The sequence below is a fragment of the Gobio gobio genome (assembly GCF_949357685.1).
Source record: "Gobio gobio genome assembly, chromosome: 20".
Lineage (NCBI taxonomy): Eukaryota > Metazoa > Chordata > Actinopteri > Cypriniformes > Gobionidae > Gobio > Gobio gobio.
In genome coordinates, this window is record NC_137113.1 from 29253260 (window position 1) to 29271759 (window position 18500).

The 18500-nt window shown below is 45.8% G+C and overlaps 1 protein-coding gene across 2 annotated transcripts in view; it reads right to left on the reverse strand.

Moving 5' to 3' along the window:
• arhgap23b (Rho GTPase activating protein 23b) overlaps positions 1-18500 on the reverse strand; it is a 331034-nt gene that overhangs the window by 105368 nt on the left and 207166 nt on the right. For both annotated transcript variants that reach the window (XM_079846080.1, XM_079846081.1), the window contains one exon: positions 9347-10631. In XM_079846080.1, coding sequence (XP_079702206.1) covers positions 9347-10631 — 1285 coding nt within the window. The remainder of the gene's footprint in view (positions 1-9346; positions 10632-18500) is intronic.

The window sequence follows — 18500 nt, forward strand, 5'->3', positions numbered from 1 at the left end:
ATAGCAGAGGGGAATGATGGGAATTGCAGTTCTAGAACTCCGGTGACAAGGAGCGTGTGAGACCGGAGGGAGGTGAAGACGCGCACTCAGTGACAGGTGTGCGCTCCGTGACACTAGGCTATCATCTACAATATTTCCATTTATTTTAAGCTGCATGCTACCATATTTGGGCTTTTCCTTTCCAGTTAGTTTGTCAATGCTTTTCACTAGTCGTTTACTGTTCCCTTTGGCATCTCTAATAATTTCAAGGAAGAAATTAGCTTTAGCCTTTCTAAGTTGCATTATGACTTTATTTCTCAGACCTTTATATATTAGATGATCAATAGTCAATCCAGACTTAACATTTTTTTTAGGGAGGCTTTTTTTCATTAAGTCTCAGAGATTGCTATTTAACCAAGGCAGATTCTGTTTTGCATTAGGTTTCCTGGCCATTGTTTTTGTATATTTTATTAAAATACCTTTAAAAGCTGACATTAGATCATTGCATTGCTCACAGGATTTATTTTCAATAGTGTCATTCCTATTTGTTTTATTTCATTTTCAATAAATACTAGATCTTTCTTTGGAATAAAATATATATTGGGGGTATTTTTCAGTGAGATTTGATTCCTATTCCGTGATCTTAACTTTCTAGCAGCTAGAGTGAAATTATGATCTGACAAACCAGTAATCAAATTGTATGTTTTAGTTATTCTATCTGGTTTATTTGTAAAAATTAGATCCAGTAGTATTTGAGAAGATTGTGTTATTCTTGTGGGTTTACTTATCATTTGTATCATCTGATGTTTTGGCAATATCCTTGAGCTTTTTCCTGCGTGCTTTGTCAAGCCAATTTAAGTTGAGGTTACCCATAAGCATAACTTCTTTACCTTCATGTTGTTTAAGAATTTCTGATAAATTGTCAAAGAAAACACTTGTAGCAGTAGGTAGACTGAAAAAACAACAAATTACATTTCAGGGGATAAAGTAATATTGACCCCTACACACTCCAAGGAATTTTCATAAATATCAATTTGTTTGCTTTCAATGTTGTCTTTAACATAAATCAAAACCCCCCGCCTTTCTCTTTACATCTGTCTCGTATGTATATCTTATAACCTGGGACATTAAATACTAGGGGTGTAACGGTACACAAAACTGACGGTTCGGTACGTACCTCGCTTTTGAATTCACGGTTCGTTACGGATTCGGTACAGCAGTTTTACAAAATTGCTTTTTATAAATTTTTATTAAACAGCGGTTTACTGAAAAAAAGTGTCTGTCCTTAAATGAATTAAATTATAACTAAAAGTTTATTGAAGATATTGCTGTAAACTATATAGGGAGCCCTTATACTTGCACATTAATATTAAAGGTTAACAACAGAGCCCAAACTAGCCTAAATTTAGTTGCTATTTATTTTTAGTTATAATAATCAACAATCAAATAACAGTACACAAACATGTAAACTTCACATTAGGCAGTTTTTGCAATAACTTCTAAATCTAACTATAAAATAGTTTTTTCTCCAATTCGTTGTGGAAATATAATCATTTATACACACTGACTGTCATTTTCATGACAGGTTTATTTAAACATACATGGAATAATTAAGACATCACTAACAGGTTAAATAGAATATAATGAATATATAGGCTAATATAATAAATATATAGGCTAATATAATGAATATATAGGCTAATATAATGAATATATAGGCTAATATAGTGCATATATTTAGTGAAAGAGTTGATTTCTCTAGTGAACTAACAGCTGTGAACACTGAATGACTGCCTGAGGTAAATGTGATGCTACATTACATGGTTTAGTTTACAAGCAGTTATATTGAGATCTTTCCACCGTTTAAACACTGATTGAGTGATTACACCACATGAGACGTAACAGTAAGTTGTAATGTATCCTCAACATACCTTGAGATGTTCATTTATGTTTATTCTTTAGGAAGAGATGATCGCTCTCGTTCACAGATGATTGCGTTTACGCACGCGCATCGTGTGTGTGTTCCATGCTTAAAACAAGCCGACTGTTAACTGTTAAAGATTGCATTTGGAAACCGTTTGGTACACGCGTGCACCGAACTGAAAGCCCCGTACCGAAACGGTTCGGTACGAATACGTGTACTGTTACACCCCTATTAAATACAGATAAAGGAGTTGTAGGAGTTTGCCAAGTTTCTGTAAGACACAAGTAATCGAGTTTTGAGTCTATTAATAAATGTTCAAGTTGTTCAGTTTTTGAAATGACGCTGTGTATATTTAAATGTCCCCCAAAGACGCCTTTCGGTTTTGTTTTCGGGTTCCATAGAATGCTTGGTTTACAGTCTGAAAGAGTTTTGTTCGCTGTTGTTTGAAGAGCACTGAATGCTCATAGGGGCTTGAGTGTTCAGCGCCGTGTGCCGTCGCGTCTGGCGGCCACGCCCACTGTCTCACATGCCTGCTGGTAGCTCAGATGGTATTGCTGTTCCTCTTTTGAAAGAAAGGGGGACCGAGCGTTTCATTTGCGGCTCTGCGGAGCCTTGCCACTCCTTTCCTCCCCTCCCGTCGCCAGGGGGCAGCAGTGTGCGGCTCGAGAACACCTCCAGGCCTTCTCTCCCACACTCTGCCCCACCCCGGAACACTCAGACAACACCCTGGAACGCCTCCGGGCCTCCCGAGTCAGGTCTGTGTGTTTCACCGCGCTGCCCCACCCCGGGTATGTCTGTGGTGCCGTTGGTCCCGCTTGTTGGTCCCTGGGGGCCTGCTAGAGATCCCCAGGCCATCTCGCTGGCTCAACCGTACCATCAGACTCGGCTTCGCGATTCAGTGCGCTCGCTGGCCTCCCAAGTTCATGGGCATCCTCTTCGCCTCTGTGCGGAGCAGTGGCCCCCATGTCTTGCGGTCAGAGATCGATGTCCTACTGGCGAAGGACTCGGTCGAGCTGGTTCCTCCAGCCAATATGAGGTCGGGGTCCTACAGCCCCTACTTCATTGTACCCAAGAAAGGTGGTGGGTTACGGCCAGTCTTGGATCTGCGTGTCCAGAGTCGGGCCCTGCACAAGCTCCCACTCAGGATGTTAACGCAGAAACGGATTTTCGAATGAGTCCGTCCCCGAGATTGGTTTGCAGCGATCGACCTGAAGGACATGTACTTTCATGCCTCCATTCTCACTCGACACAGACCGTTCCTACGCTTTGCGTTTGAGTGGAGGTCATGTCAGACTGGCTGTCCCTATCGCCTCGGAAGTTGCACGCAAACTCATGGACATGGTGCTCAGTCACCTCAGCCTGTGGACAGCGGTACCACTGAAATTTTTTCTGGGGCATATGGCATCTGCAGCCGCGGTAACATTGCTCGGATTACTTCATATGAGACCCCTTCAGCATTGGCTTCATGGCTGAGTCCTGAGATGGCCGTGGCAGAGCAGCGAGTACCGGGTCCCAGTTACTCCGAACTGTTGCCAAACCCTCAGTCCAGTGATATAGGGTAGGGGGGGCATGTACAACGGGCATGCAGTTTCGGGTCTGTGGACGGGGCCTGGAGTTGCTAGCAGTACGTCTTGCCCTGGGCCGCATCAAAAAAACGCTACAGAGCAAGCACATGCTTGTCCGTACAGACAGCACTGCAGCCGTTGCGTACATCAACCGTCAGGGTGGTCTACGTTCCCATCGCATGATCCAACTCGCCCGCCATCTCCTCCTGTGGAGTCAGAAGCATCTGAGGTCGCTTCGGCCATTCACATCCCTGGTGCACTCAATCAGACAGCCTACAAACTCTCTCGACAGCCGACACTTCCGGGAGAATGGCGACTCCACCCCGGACTGTCCAGCTGATATGGGACCTTTTCGGAGCCGCACAGGTAGATCTGTTTGCCTCTCCAGACTCGACCCATTGCCAGTTGTACTATTCCCTGTCTGGGGGAACCCTCAGCACAGATGCACTGGCGCACAGCTGGCCCTGGGACCTATGCAAGTATGTAATTCCCCCAGTGAACCTTCTTGCACAGACCCTATGCAAAGTCAGGGAGGACGAGGAGCAGGTCTTGTTAGTTGCGCCCTATTGCCCCCAACCGGACCTGGTTCCCCAAACTAGGTGGTCTGCCACAAGCAGTGGTAGACACCATCTCTTTTGCTAGAGCCCCCTCTACGAGGTGCCTCTATGCTAGTAAGTGAAACCTGTTCTTTGATTGGTGCTCTTCCCGCCGGGAAGACCCCTGAAGGTGTTCGGTTAGTGTCGTGCTTTCTTTTCTGCAAGATGAGCTGGCGTGAAGGCTGTCTCCCTCCACCCTCACAGTGTACGTTGATAGCGGCGTATCACGATGCAGTTGAAGGTAAGTCCTTAGGGAAGCACGACCTAATCGCCAGGTTCCTCAGAAGTGCAAGGAGGCTAAATCCTCCTCGTCCAAACTCGATACCCTCTTGGGACTTAGCTCTGGTACTCAGAGCACTTCAGAGCCCTCCCTTTGAGCCTTTGCAGTCCGTAGAGTTGAAAATCCTGTCCATGAAGACAGTGCTCCTGACTGCTTTGGCCTCTATCAAGAGGGTAAGGGACCTGCATGCACTTTCGGTCAACAAATCGTGCCTAGAATTCGGACCGGCCAACTCTCACGTCATCCTGAGACCCTGGCCGGATACGTGCCCAAGGTTCCCACCACTCCCTTTCAGGACAAGGTGGTGAACCTGCAAGCGCTGCCCTTGGAGGAGGCAGACCCAGCCCTGACTTTGTTATGTCCCGTCCGCGCTCTTCGCGCTTACGTTGACTGGACTCAAAGCTTTAGGACCTCAAAGCAGCTCTTCATCTGTTATGGAGGCCAGCAGAAGGGAAAGGCTGTCTCCAAGCAGAGGTTAGCCCACTAGATAGTGGATGCTATCGTCTTAGGATACCAATCGCAAGACATGCCTTGCTTGTTCAGGTTGCGAGCGCACTCAACTAGGAGTGTGGCTTCCTCCTGGGCGCTTCGCTTCGCTGACAGATATAGCCTCCGTGTAGAGCCGGTTTCTTCCCGTGTACTCGCCCCCAGTGGCCGGTAGTGCGAAGTGCCCATTCTAGTGTCGGCTTGCAACGCCACTCCCGCCCTCTGGGCCGGATACGTGCGTCTATTGTCTCCAGTTGTGTTCCCCAGAAATGGCAAACCCTGTCGAGCACCTCCGTCACCCTCCGGTGTCAGACGTTGCGGCCGTCTGACGCCAGGCCTGCACCCGTATGCTTGTGGAATGTGTGTGTAAGCTGGGTATCCATATGTAGCGGTCCCCATATGTGTATTCTTCCACAGTACCTGCTACCCTACTCGGCTAGCCACGTGTCTTTCCCTTAACAGAGCCCGCTCTGTCGTCTCTGGTGGTGTTCTTTCCCCCCTGGAACCAGGTTGGAACCACCCCAGAGACTGCCATATGTTCCTTATGTGTACTCCGCCACCTCTCCTTCCTTGAAGGACGTGGCTCTGCAGTGTTCCTTCTCCCCGAGACGGGCATGCTTCCCAGCATTATCCAATAGTCACGCTGAGTGGGTCTTGCAGAAACAGCAGTGACTGACCTTCCCTGCTTGCAGCCCTGACTCCTGCTCCTTTTTTTTTTTCTTTCTCAATTCTAGGAATAATACCCCATAATGACAATGTGAAAGAAGTTTGTTTGAAATCTTTGCAAATGTATTAAAAATTAAAAATTATAAAAATCACTTGTACATAAGTATTCATAGCCTTTGCTCTGTACTTTGTTGAAGCACCTTTGGCACCAATTCAAAGGTCTTTTAGAGAATGATGCTACAAGTCTTTTAGAGAATGATGCTACTAGCTTGGCACACCTATTTTTGGGCAGTTTCTCCCATTTTTCTTTGCAGGACCTCTCAAGCTCCATCAGGTTGGATGGGGAGCGTCGGTGCACAGCCATTTTCAGATCTCTCAAGAGATGTTCAATCGGGTTCAAGTCTGGGCTCTCGCTGGGCCACTCAAGGACATTCACAGAGTTGTCCCATAGCCACTCCTTTGTTATCTTGGCTGTGAGCTAAGGGTCGTTGTCATGTTGGAGGATAAACCTTCACCCCAGTCTGAGGTCCAGAGCGCACTGGAGCAGGGTTTAATCAAGGATGTCTTTGTACATTGCTGCATTCATATTTCCCTCGATCCTGACTAGTCTCCCAGTTCCTGCCGCTGAAAAACATTCCCACAGCATGATGCTGCCACCACCATGCTTCACTGTAGGGATGGTATTGGCCAGGTGATGAGCTGTGCCTGGTCTCCTCCAGACATTTACCATTTACCATTTATCATTCAGGCCAAAGAGTTCAATCTTTGTTTCATCAGACCAGAGAATTTTGAGAATTTTTCTGAGAGTCCTTCAGGTGCCTTTTGGTAAACTCCAAGCGGGCTGTCATGTGCCGTCTGGCTACTCTACCATACAGGCCTGATTGGTGGAGTGCTGCAGAGATGGTTGTTCTTGTGGAAGTCTCTCCTCTCTTCACAGAGAAATGCTGGAGCTCTCTCAGAGTGACCATCGGGTTCTTGGCCACCTGCCTGACTAAGGCCCTTCTCAGTTTGCCAGGCAGCCAGCTCTAGGAAGAGTCCTGGTGGTTCCAAACTTCTTCCATTTACGGATGATGGAAGACAGGTTATATAGACAGGTGTGTTCCTTTCCAAATCATGTCCCATCAACTGAATTTACCACAGATGGAAGTTGTGGAGACATCTCAAGGATATGATCAGTGGAAACAGGATGCACCTGAGCTCAATTTTGAGTGTCATGGCAAAGGCTGTGAATACTTATGTACATGTGATTTTTTCGTTTTTTTATTTTTAATAAATTTGCAAAGATTTAATTTATTTTGGAATAAGGCTGTAACATAACAAAATGTGGAAAAAATGATGCGCTGTGAATACTTTCCGGATGCACTGTAAGCGGTCAGGGGACCTCCAATGGAGGATTGTACATAGAACAATAGCTACGAACAGACATGTGGTGCATCTTAATCTGAGTGTAAGGGTGGGCTGCCCTATTTGTTCAGAAATGGAATCAAGATGTCATCTTTTTGTGTAGTGTTCATTAGGAAATCTGTTTTCCATTATAAACAATTGGTTTTCATCCCTAGGCAGTCTTGTGCAAGTTACTCTGGAAATTAATTTTCTTACAATTATTAATAAAAATTATTACAAATTACAATTTTGTCTAATTTGGCTCAGATGATTTTTGGAGTAAGCTGCACAGAAATGATCACATAGATTTTTGATATTCGTTACCGTTAAAGAGAAGCAGAAACTTTTTTTTTTTTGCCAAATATATATTATTGTATTCATTCTCACCTTGCATCTCTCCTCAGCATTAGAACAAATATGCCCTCATGTTAATTCCGTTTTAGTTGTGAAAAGTTTTTGGGTAGACATATGCCACTAAAAGTTGGTTTTATGCAGCACATTTATAAAATGTATTAGGTAATCTGCTCAATAGACATTTTTTGTTTATTACTAATACTACTCTTGTGTTGGATCTGTATGGCCTATTACATACAGAGATTATGTACTGTATTTATCAGGCTTCAAATGAAAATAATGAGATATACATTTTCTTTGTGAAGCAATGTGTTTGGTATGGTATTTTCCTGATTTCCTGTTTAGAGTTTATAAACGCCTGTTTGTTGCGCTGTTTGTTTGGGGCCCATTAAAAAATATGTGTGTGGGTCCAGAGCTGACTTGTTGCATCTAGTCTAGTTTAAGTTTCCTGAAACCTCAAGTCAACTTTATTTATATAGCGCTTTTAACAATGTAGATTGTTTCAAAGCAGCTTTACAGCGTTAAACAGGAAAATAATGCAGCATAATTTTATTCAGCTGTATAGCCATTCTGGAAAAAACGCTGATGTCATCAGTTCATTTCAATTATCATACAGTGACAGTGTGGGCTTTAGATCAATAATTCGATCAGTAATTTAGTTTAAATGGTTAATTTAGTTTATTAATTAGATTTATTTCGATGTTTAGTTGAAAAATTTAGTGTCCCCAACTGAGCACGCCAAGCCAGAGGCAACAGTGGCAAGGGAACCAAAACCCCATTAGGTGACCTAATGGAGAAAAATAAACCTTGGGAGAAACCAGGCTGGCCAAGTAAACATAATAACACAGTAACAGTTCTTGATTCTGTTTGAGCTCTGGGGTAGTATTTTCCATAACACTGGAACTGCAAAAAAAGAAGTTTTTAATTTTTAATTTATAACACTACTTGAAAGTGGTGGGGGATGTGTAGGTTTTTGTGATTTTGTGTTTAAAATCTGTGAAAATCTGCATCTGTGGCTGCAGATTTGGTATGGGCCTTTACATAACCAGGGCTCTCAGTGTTCAGAGCGAGATTTTGGCGACGGCAGCAGGGGTTTGGTTGGGGACGAGGTTCTGATCTGAAAAATTTGTATGTATAAATAAATAAATAAATAAATAATATATATTTTTTATTTAATTCAACATTTCTGTGTGTGTGTGTGTGTGTGTGTGTGCATAGTATTAATTCTTGCATTTCTCTATTTCAAAGATGTCAGGGGGAGGCAAATTAATAATCCATAATAATTTGGAATATATATATATATATATATATATATATATATATATATATATATATATATATATATATATATATATATATATATATATATATATTCCTTCAGAATTTATTGTGTTGTAAATATAATTTATTCTGAAGCAACAGTCTCACCAGTGTTCAATCAGCTTTGACATTTAAATCTGCATATCTTTGATATTTTTACCTTTTATGAAGGGCATTTTCCCATAATCTTATTAAATATAGGCTATGCTTCAGATTTCATTTTATATTTTGATCTATACTTTAAATTAGAATAAGACACTGTAGGGCTGTTGCCAATCAAATTAAATAATTTACACTGAAAAATTTTATGAGATTGTTTTATATATTTTTGAATATACATATAAATTTGAATATATATATAAATAAGAAATGTTGGAAAGAAAACATTAAACTAAACCACCAGTAGGTGGCAGAATGTAAACGTTGTTGTTGCGGGAATATCTAAATCTTACCCGGATACAGCAATGCTATTTTCTGATTGGCTGTTTGGTAGCTATATTTTTTATTTGATTGGCTGGTGAGTGGCAGGGCCTTCTGAACTCTATGTGGAACTCAGTTGATTCCTCTTAATAGCGGCGCAACTTGGTGGGCATTATCCTGGAAATTTTTCTGCGTGAGAAATACAAGGTGTGGCATGTGAGCGTGTGAATGGGTTGAAATGCGTGTGTCTTGAGAGCCCGGCATAACCTAATGAACTGCACAAAACTTAAACTGAAATAAAACCTTTAATTTGTTTTCCATTATCTAAAGTGATCTGTTAAAACACAGTATAATTAAAACTGTCCACACTGACCTATGAAAGGGATGGCAGCCAGGGATTCCGGCTCCACAGGTGAGGGTGGTATGCCACCATTAGTCTTGAACACAGAGTATTCTGAGCGCGAGGGAACGACTGTGGCTGAAAGGGGTTCAGGTGAATCCACAGGTAAAGTATAGTCGGTATTTCGCACACCACGAGGAGTCCTTCTGCCTGAGGGGGGCTTTTGTCTAAACACCACCTCCTGAATCTGAACAGGCTCCTCTGTAAGTACACTGACCACTGAGCCAGCTCTAGCTGAGTCTTGGGGCTCTGCTGTGGGGGGAGTGACAAAGGATGCACTCTGCAGTGGGCTGGTTTTTGGGGTGGTGGTCCAGCTATGGTGAGGGTCCCTGAAGGAGTGAGAATGTTGCATAAGATGGCTGGACTTTCGGTAGAAGGAGGGGCTGTAGCTGCGGTAGCCCACTGTCTGATCATCTGCAGTTTGTACATGTGAATGTTTGATCTGAGCAGCTGGCTTCTGGTCATGGCTTATGCCCCGAACAGAAGATGGCACCATTGCAGAAACAATGATGTGCTGATTGGGCAGACTTGGATGCTCCTCAACGCTGATTGACTGACTGCTTTGATGAGGACATGCTGGTATTTGGGGAGAGATCAGAACAGATGCCTTTTCTAGAGTTTCTAGAGAATGGCTGTAAGTCTGCTCATAGGAAGCATAAGCAGCCAGCAGGTTCTCTGGAAAGGAATGGCTGGAGGTCTGACCATAGGAATCTGTACAAAGTGAGTGGTTGGCACCCATCGCTGCGCTGTAGTGTAGGAGGAGGGTGTCCTGAGAGGCGCCATGTGGCCACCCACCGTAAGACCTTCCTAGTGCCAGTCCCAGCTCACACACCTGGTCTTGAGAGATTCTCCGGTGGTGAGGGGACATGCCACTGCCCGGCCGATCCGCTTGGCTGTAATACCAATCCGACAGAGCCTGGTGGCACAGTTCACTGCGGGCTTGGGGAAGACTGCCTTTCCTAGGGTGGGAGAGTGAGGCGGAGACAATAGCTGCATTGTGGTTGGCAAAGTGGAAGTCCAGCGGGCTCATTGTTATCCCCGCTGAGGATGTGGAGCGTGCACATTGGTGAGTCAGGTGGTGATGGGCACACTGAGACCCTACAACGATCCCAGAGTTAAGGTTGTCAGGAAGACCGTGGCTCTGAGTGGTGGAGGTGGGTTTGCTACTTGAGTAACAGACCGAAGAAGGTTCAGGAAGTTTTTGGGCTTCTCCAGAGTATGGCTCATTTCTTCTCAAGTATGCATCTTGAGAATATGTCTGTAAGAGATGAAGAAAGAAAACAAGTTAAATGTGAATGGGGGTGTACCTAAGAATGAAAGGCAAGTAGACAAAATCATTGGGAAATAGAATTAAAAGACAGGTTTAGGCAACCACAGAAACATCTCGGGTTATGACTATAACCCTTGTTCCCCGAGAAGGGAACGAGACACTGCGTCATCGTGACGACACTTTGGGGAACGCCCCTCGTGTAAAGTGTCTGAAGAAACAATGGAATCAGCCCAATCCTGATTGGTGTTGCGTGATGACGTAGTATGTGACGGTATACCTGGAAGATACAAAGCGACATCTGAACACAACAGAGATAGCGTTCTTTGCGATTAAGCGAGCGCTCTGTCTGATTGGGAGGACATGAGACGCAGTGTCTCGTTCCCTTCTCGGGGAACAAGGGTTATAGTCATAACCCGAGACGTTCCCCTTCGAGGGAACTCGAACTGTGTCATCGTGATGACACTTTGGGGAACGAGTACCCACTATGCCGCACCAATCATACCCAACCCAGTGTGAAGCTGGAACCCAGGCACAACTAGGGGGCGAGCACTCTAGCGCCAGGCGTCTCAGGGAGATGCAGACTGTGGTATCTAATGAAGGTGTGCGGGGTGGCCCACCCAGCCACCTCGCAGATCTCTTGCATAGAGGCTCCAGAAAGGGGGGCCACCGAGGAGGCCATGCTCCTGGTGGAATGAACGGTGAAGGCAGATTGCGCACCTGATAAGCCGTGGCTATAGCCTGGACAATCCAGTTACTGATTGTCTGTTTTGAAGCAGGCAGCCCCTTCTTGTGTTAACAAGAAAAAACACACCAACAACTGGTCTGACTTTCTCCACTGAGCAGACCTCTCCAAGTAAATCCTCAATGCCCGCACAGGGCAGAGGAGGTGAAGTCTGCCCTCTTCCACCGTCACGTGAGGTGGAGGGTGGAATGCCTGAAGAACCACTGACCGTGCCACATTAGATGGCACCTTGGGCACATAGCCCGGACTGGGATGCAAGATGGCCTTAACCCCGCCAGGGGCAAACTCCAGGCAGGTTGGCGTGATAGCCAAGGCCTGGAGGTCCCCCACTCTCCTCAGAGAAGTGATGGCAAGGAGAAAGGCCACCTTGAAGGTCAGTATTCCCGCCTCAGCCGACTCCAGCGGCTCAAAGGGGGCCTCAGCCAACCCCTCGAGCACCACCACCAGGTCCCAGGTTGGGACTCTGGAACGAGCCGCAGGCCTCATCCTCCGAGCCCCACGGAGGAATCGTACAACCGGATGGTGCCTTCCCAATGGCCCATCACCTAAAGGTGCGTGGAAATCTGGATCTTCGCCTCCGAAAGCGAACCTCAGGAACTTCCTGTGAGATGTAAGGATGGAGATATGGAAGTATGTGTCCTTCAGATCTATCATGACGAACCAGTCCTCGAACTGAATCTGACTCACGATGGCTGGAATTGTAAGCATCCCGAACCTGTATCTCCTCAGAGACCGGTTCAGATACCTGAGATCTATTATTGGACGCAACCCACCATCCTTCTTGGGAACTATGAAGTACCGGCTGTAGAACCCGGTCTCCCTGTCTGGCGGAGGAATACGTTCTATAGCCTCCTTGACCAGCAGGGAGCGTACTTCCTGTTCCATCACCCGCACCTGTTCCGCGCTGACGACAGTCCGGACCACCCCATTGAATTTAGGGGGAGGGAAACCAAACTACAGCCAGTAACCCCGTTCCACAGTACGCAGGGCCCATGCAGATATACCCGGAAGGCATGACCATGCGCTGAGATAATCTACTAAGGGAACTAGCCTCTCGAGGCCAGTCTCGGGTGTTAACCGAGCCTCCTCCCCGACCCCCTGAAGTGGCTGACCGGCAGGGCAAAGTTGGGGAAGAGATCCGGCGGGCGCACGCGATTGCTGGACCACCGCAGGTCTTATTAGAGGCGACTGGAACAGGGAATCGATTCCCCGAGAGCCCCAGGGTGGAAGCGACCTTGATCGTTCCACCCTGTGGGGGACAGCTCTCAGTGGCCCTGCCGAATTTAGGACCGCTTGGGAGCCTTCTTAGCCTGAATGACGTCCCTCAGGTCGCCCTTAGGCTGAGAAGGCTTCCTGCGAGAGCGCAGTCTCCTTTGCCAGGCTCCCTCAGGAGGGGCGCAGGAGGCGACACTCTGCTTTTGCACCTTGCGGTGCGAGGAGCTGGATGAAGGCCCAGGCTGCCCACTCGGGACTGCTCTCGCCGAGGAGCCAGAGCGGCGAGGGATGAACCTCTGGAAGGCGGCCGACTGCTTCCTCGCCTCCTGAAACCTCTCGACGACAGTATCAACCGCACCGCCGAAGAGGCCAGAAGGCGAGATCGGGGCATCAAGGAGAAAGTGTTTCTCCCTCTCCTTGATTCCCGACAGCGTCAGCCAGAGATCTCTCTCAACGCATACCAGACCAGCCATAGAGCGGCCCTTCATCTGTCGCCTTCCGGAGCTCGGTAACATCATCCGGGGATGGTCCCTCGCCCTCATACAGCTCTTTGAGGAGGTCGGCTTGGTATACCTGCAGGACCGCCATGGTCTCCTGAAAGATGGCTAGCCGCGAGTGCAGCACTCTCAGCGGCAGCAGTTGACAATCACCGCAGACCGCTCCCTCAAGAGACAACACACAAAGTTGATGCGTGTCCGTGCCCGTAATGTAGCGCGGACACGGAGGCACACACAACCTGAATCGCTCGCTCGCAATAGTTTTGCGTTGTGATAACTTTCAACACCAATTTCACTTCCAGACTGATAACACAGAGCGCTAACGCTGAAGAGCAAAAAAGCTATCTCTGTTGTGTTCAGACATCTCTTTGTATCTTCCGGGTATACCATCACATACTACGTCATCATGCAACACCAATCAGGATTGGGCTGATTCCATTGTTTCTTCAGACGCTTTACGTGAGGGGCGTTCCCCAAAGTGTCGTCACGATGATGCAGTTCGAGTTCCCTCGAAGGGGAACCCAGTGTCACATATGGCTTTATTTTAGTTTCTGTTTCCTAGGACTTTGTTTTTTCCTGGGGTTACCTGTATTCTGTTTCTGTTTCTTTTGTCCCTGTTTCTAGATTATTTATATGGTTACTTATTGTTTTCATCTGTCTTGTTTAGTCCCTCAATTTCTTTTGTATTGAAGCCCTTTTATCAGTCATTTTTCAGCATTATCTTTGTGTTTGACAAAGCTGTTACATTCTTGCTCTGTGCTGGATTGCTTTCTTTGTTTTCTTTTTTTATTAAAAAGTGTTTAAGACACCCCTGCACTGAGATCCACCTCTCCTCTGCCTTGCCTGACCCACTGTAACCCGGAGTACTGATGTATTAAATTAACCACAATTAATTTTAGAACTGATGAACTAAATACTTAATACAATACTACAATATTTAATGGAGGAAAAAACAATATGTTGTCCGTTTACATCTTGATTTTATGCATTCTTTAATATTTAGTCTAGATATGATTGTATGGTTACACTTTATTTCGATAGTCCACTTTAAAACATTCTACTAACTATAAGTAAATTTGCAACTACATGTCAACTAACTGTCATTAGAGTATTAGTTGACTGTCAGTAGACTGGTAGGTTATGGTTAGGTGTTAGGGTTCGGGTTAGTAGAATAAGTTGAATTGTAGTTGCCAAGTTACTTATAGTCAGTAGAATGTCTGTTGGGGGACCAACAAAATAATGTTTTAGTAAATATTGATCAGACAGTCTACAAATACTCTAATGACAGTTAGTTGACATGTAGTTGCAAAGTTACTTATAGTTAGTAGAATGTCTAAAGTGGACTATCAAAATAAAGTGTTACCGATTAGGTTAACCTATTAATAATGATTGATTAATTTTAATACTTTTAAGCAGGGACGCACCGATACCAATTGTTGGTACCCAATATTGGCCAGTGAAACCGTCTCGGTTACATATGGTAACCCTCGTTCCCTGAAGGACGTAACCGACGAATTGGGATCACTTCAGGGAGCCCCTATCAGCTTCGAGATCTAGAGAACGGGCCAATGGCCATTGGCGTGCAGGATTTGCATCTCGTGCTCCGCCCCGCACCGCGGGTATAAACAGGAAGCGAGAGCAACCCGCAGTTGTTTTTCATTGAGGAGCCGAACTCAGTGGCTCAGTACTGCAGTGATGGTACAGCAACTGTGGCGACGGGACGTACGTCTCCGTTCCCTCCTTCAGGGAACGAGGGTTACCATATGTAACCGAGACGTTCCCTTTCAATACGAATTGGGACCCTTCGAAAACGCCACCGTTACTACCACTTCCAGCGCCCAGCGAAGAGCCCCTCAGACCCCGTCTGTATCGGGTGGGAAAACTCATGCAGGGAGAGTCACACTGCTGTTCCACAAGACCCATTCAGCAGACCTTTATTGGATAACGCTGGGAAGCGTGCCCGGAGGGACGCTGCGGAAGCCACATCATGCCTGGAGGGAGTTACCATGTGGAGAATACACGTATGGACTGGCCTTGGGCAGTGCAACATACGGAGGTCCCAGGGGTGGCCCCGGGCAAGTTTACGGCGGGGGAACAACACCGTACTGGAACGGCAGAGGGGTCTCTGCCGAGGGAAAGACACAAGCTCGCCGTAGGGAGCTGTACCGTGGAAGAATACACATACGGGACCGCCGTGGGGGTCACAACATATGGAACCCAGTCTAACACAAATTCCACCAACGCATACAAGTGTTAAACCTGGCGTCGGATGTTCCGCCACATCCGACTGCCGCGGGTTGCGGAGGGCTCGACAGGGTTCGCCTATCCCTAGGGGAACTTGACTGGAGCAGAATAAGCGCACGTATCCATTCCATGGGGAAGGGAATGGCGCAGCAAGCCGACACTAGAACGGGCACTCCTGTGTTACTGACTATGGGAAGTGAGCACACGGGAAGCTACCGGCTCTACACGCAGGCTATAGAATCTAGCGAACGTGTTGGGTGTCACCCAGCCCGCAGCTCTACAAATATCTGTCAGCAAGGCGCCACGAGCCACCGCCCAGGAAGAAGCTACACTCCTAGTGGAGTGGGCTCTCAACCCAAGCGGGCAGGGCACGTCTTGGGATTCATACGCCAAGACGATGGCATCCACTATCCAGTGGGCCATCCTCTGCTTGGAGACAGCCTTTCCCTTCTGCTGTCCTCCATAACAGACGAAGAGCTGCTCTGAGGTCCTGAAGCTTTGCGTTCTGTCCACGTAAGTCCGCAGGGCGCGGACCGGACAGAGAAAAGCTAGGGCTGGGTCTGCCTCCTCCGAAGGCAGCGCTTGCAGACTCACCACCTGGTCCTGGAAGGGAGTGGTGGGAACCTTGGGCACGTATCCAGGCCGGGGTCTCAGGATTACATGAGAGTTACCAGGCCCGAATTCCAGGCTTGATTCGTCGACAGAAAATGCCTGCTGAGCACGCTGATTTGTGCTGTAACACCAATACTCGCGATTCTCTCTCTCGTCTATTGACGACTCTCTCTCTTTCTTTGCTGATACAGCAGTCGAAACTCCGTAATAACGCCTGTTCGGCTCCGAAGTGAATGACAGCTGCGGGTTGCTCTCGCTTCCTGTTTATATCCGCGCTGTGGCTCGGAGCGTGAGATGCAAATCCTGCACGCCAATGGCCAATGGCCCGTTCTCTAGATCTCGAAGCTGATAGGGGCTCCCTGAAGTGATCCCAATTCGTCAGTTACGTCCGACGGACGTCGAACGTGACCGACTGAAAGGGAACTTACAATTCCCTATACCAATTTCAATACTACAGCACTAATAGACTAACTAATATAAATTTAAAACATTATTAAAGACAAGTAAACAGTCAGTAATAAAATAATAACAAATAATTTAAATAGTAATGTGATCAAATTAAAGTCATGAGTGAAGAGAGACAAGCCACTGAGACTTGTAACTTGAGGCTGCGCAGGCCGCAGCTTTGGGGATCTCATACAGAGCTATTTGAGGTGTGTGAGGAAGTTTCCTTCAAGGCTAGCTCTGCTGTCTGTATGCCTGAAGTGGAAGCCCGCTCTGAGGCTTCTTCCATGGTAAACAAGGACTCGTTGCTTGCTTAGGATTTTGACAACATAGAAGTCAAGTCAAGTCAAATTTTATTTATATAGCACATTTAAAAGCAACAGAAAGCCAAAGTGCTGTACAATAAGACAAAATGCATATAAAAGAAAGCATAAAAAGAAACAAGGCAGATACACAATAGACATCCAACATTTGATCTCCTCAAAACAGTCACCCAGTATGTCCGAGGAATAAGAGCTGTCAGTTTTTGCCGGTAGATAAAACTGTGTATCATCAGCATAGCATTAAAAATGGCAATCAATGGCAGCATATAAATTGAAAAGAGAAGCGGGCCTAAAATGGATCCTTGGGGCACACCACATAATAAGGGAACTGATGAAGAAGAAGACTTCCCCATGCTCACTGAGAAGGTTCTGTCTTTAAGATAAGAGGCCAACCATTGTAAGGCGACACCCTGAATACCCACCATCTTTTCCAACCGATGTAACAAGATAGTCGATTGTATCAAAAGCAGCGCTTAAATCCAATAAGAAGCACTGCGTGCAAACCGGTATCTAGGATTTGCAAAAGGTCATTGCTGACCTTCAACAAAGCAGTTTCCGTTCTGTGCATTGATCTAAAACCGGACTGAAAAGTATCAGGAATATTGAACATATTGAAATAAGTATGCAACTGACAATACACAAGTCTCTCTAAGAGCTTAGAAATAAGAGGCAACTTGGAGCTAGGTCTAAAATTGTTGAGGGTAGATGGGTCAAGATGGGGTTTCTTAAGCAGAGGGTGAACGATGTTCACTTTTTCAGTGATGAGTTTTGAGAGGAATTTCGATTTTGCCTCTTTCACTGACTTTTGGTAACTGGCTAAGCATGCAGTTAAACATTCATAAAATACATGGATTTTATCTCTTTTCCACTTCTGCTTTGCCTTACGACACTCTTGTCTAAGAGAGCGAGTAAAATCATTTAACCAAGGCTGAGCGGGGCCCTTTCCCTTAGCGTTTCTGGGCTTAAGGGAAGCAACAGAGTCTAAAGAAATGGAGCAGGCTTTAGTAAAAGCCTCCACCATCTCTTCGGTGGTTAATGCATCGAGGAGGATAGCATCCGCAAAATGGCAGTGGAAGGTTGGATGAAATGAGAGTAACTCACAGAATGAGAGCAAGTAGAGGTGGGAAAAACACTGACACATTCAAACATAATTGGCAGATGGTCTGAAATAGCAGTATAAACTACTCTCAGATTTGTTACGAGAAAACCAAGTGACAACACCAAATCCAAAGTGTGCCTCAAATTATGAGTAGGGCTAACGACTGATTGTGACAGATTAAAAGATTCAATAAGACATACAATCTCTTTCACCAAAGGTTTTGATGGACCGCAAAGATGAATATTAAAGTCTCCCAGAATCAGCAGTCTATCACAACGAGATACAATATTCGAGAGGAACTCAGAGAACTGTTGAATGAAGTCCTTGTTAAATTTTGGAGGCATGTAAATCAATGCACATAATACAGGACCCCCTATGTTGACTCTCATTAACTGTACCTCAAAACTCGAATACACATCCGTTTGTAGTTGTTTGTTTTAAAAATGTTTTTTAAAAACAGTAGCGACATCCCCACCCTGACCAGAGAGTCTTGGAGTGCTAAAAAAGGAACAATCCGGTGAAGAAAGTTTACCAAGAGATGAAAATTAATTGAGTTTCAGCCATGTTTCAGTCACAAATAAAAAGTCCAGCGCGTTTGTAATGAAAAAGTCATTTAAAATGAATGATTTATTAGATAATGACCTTGCATTTATCAAGACCATCCTCAGTGTCTGCGACTCA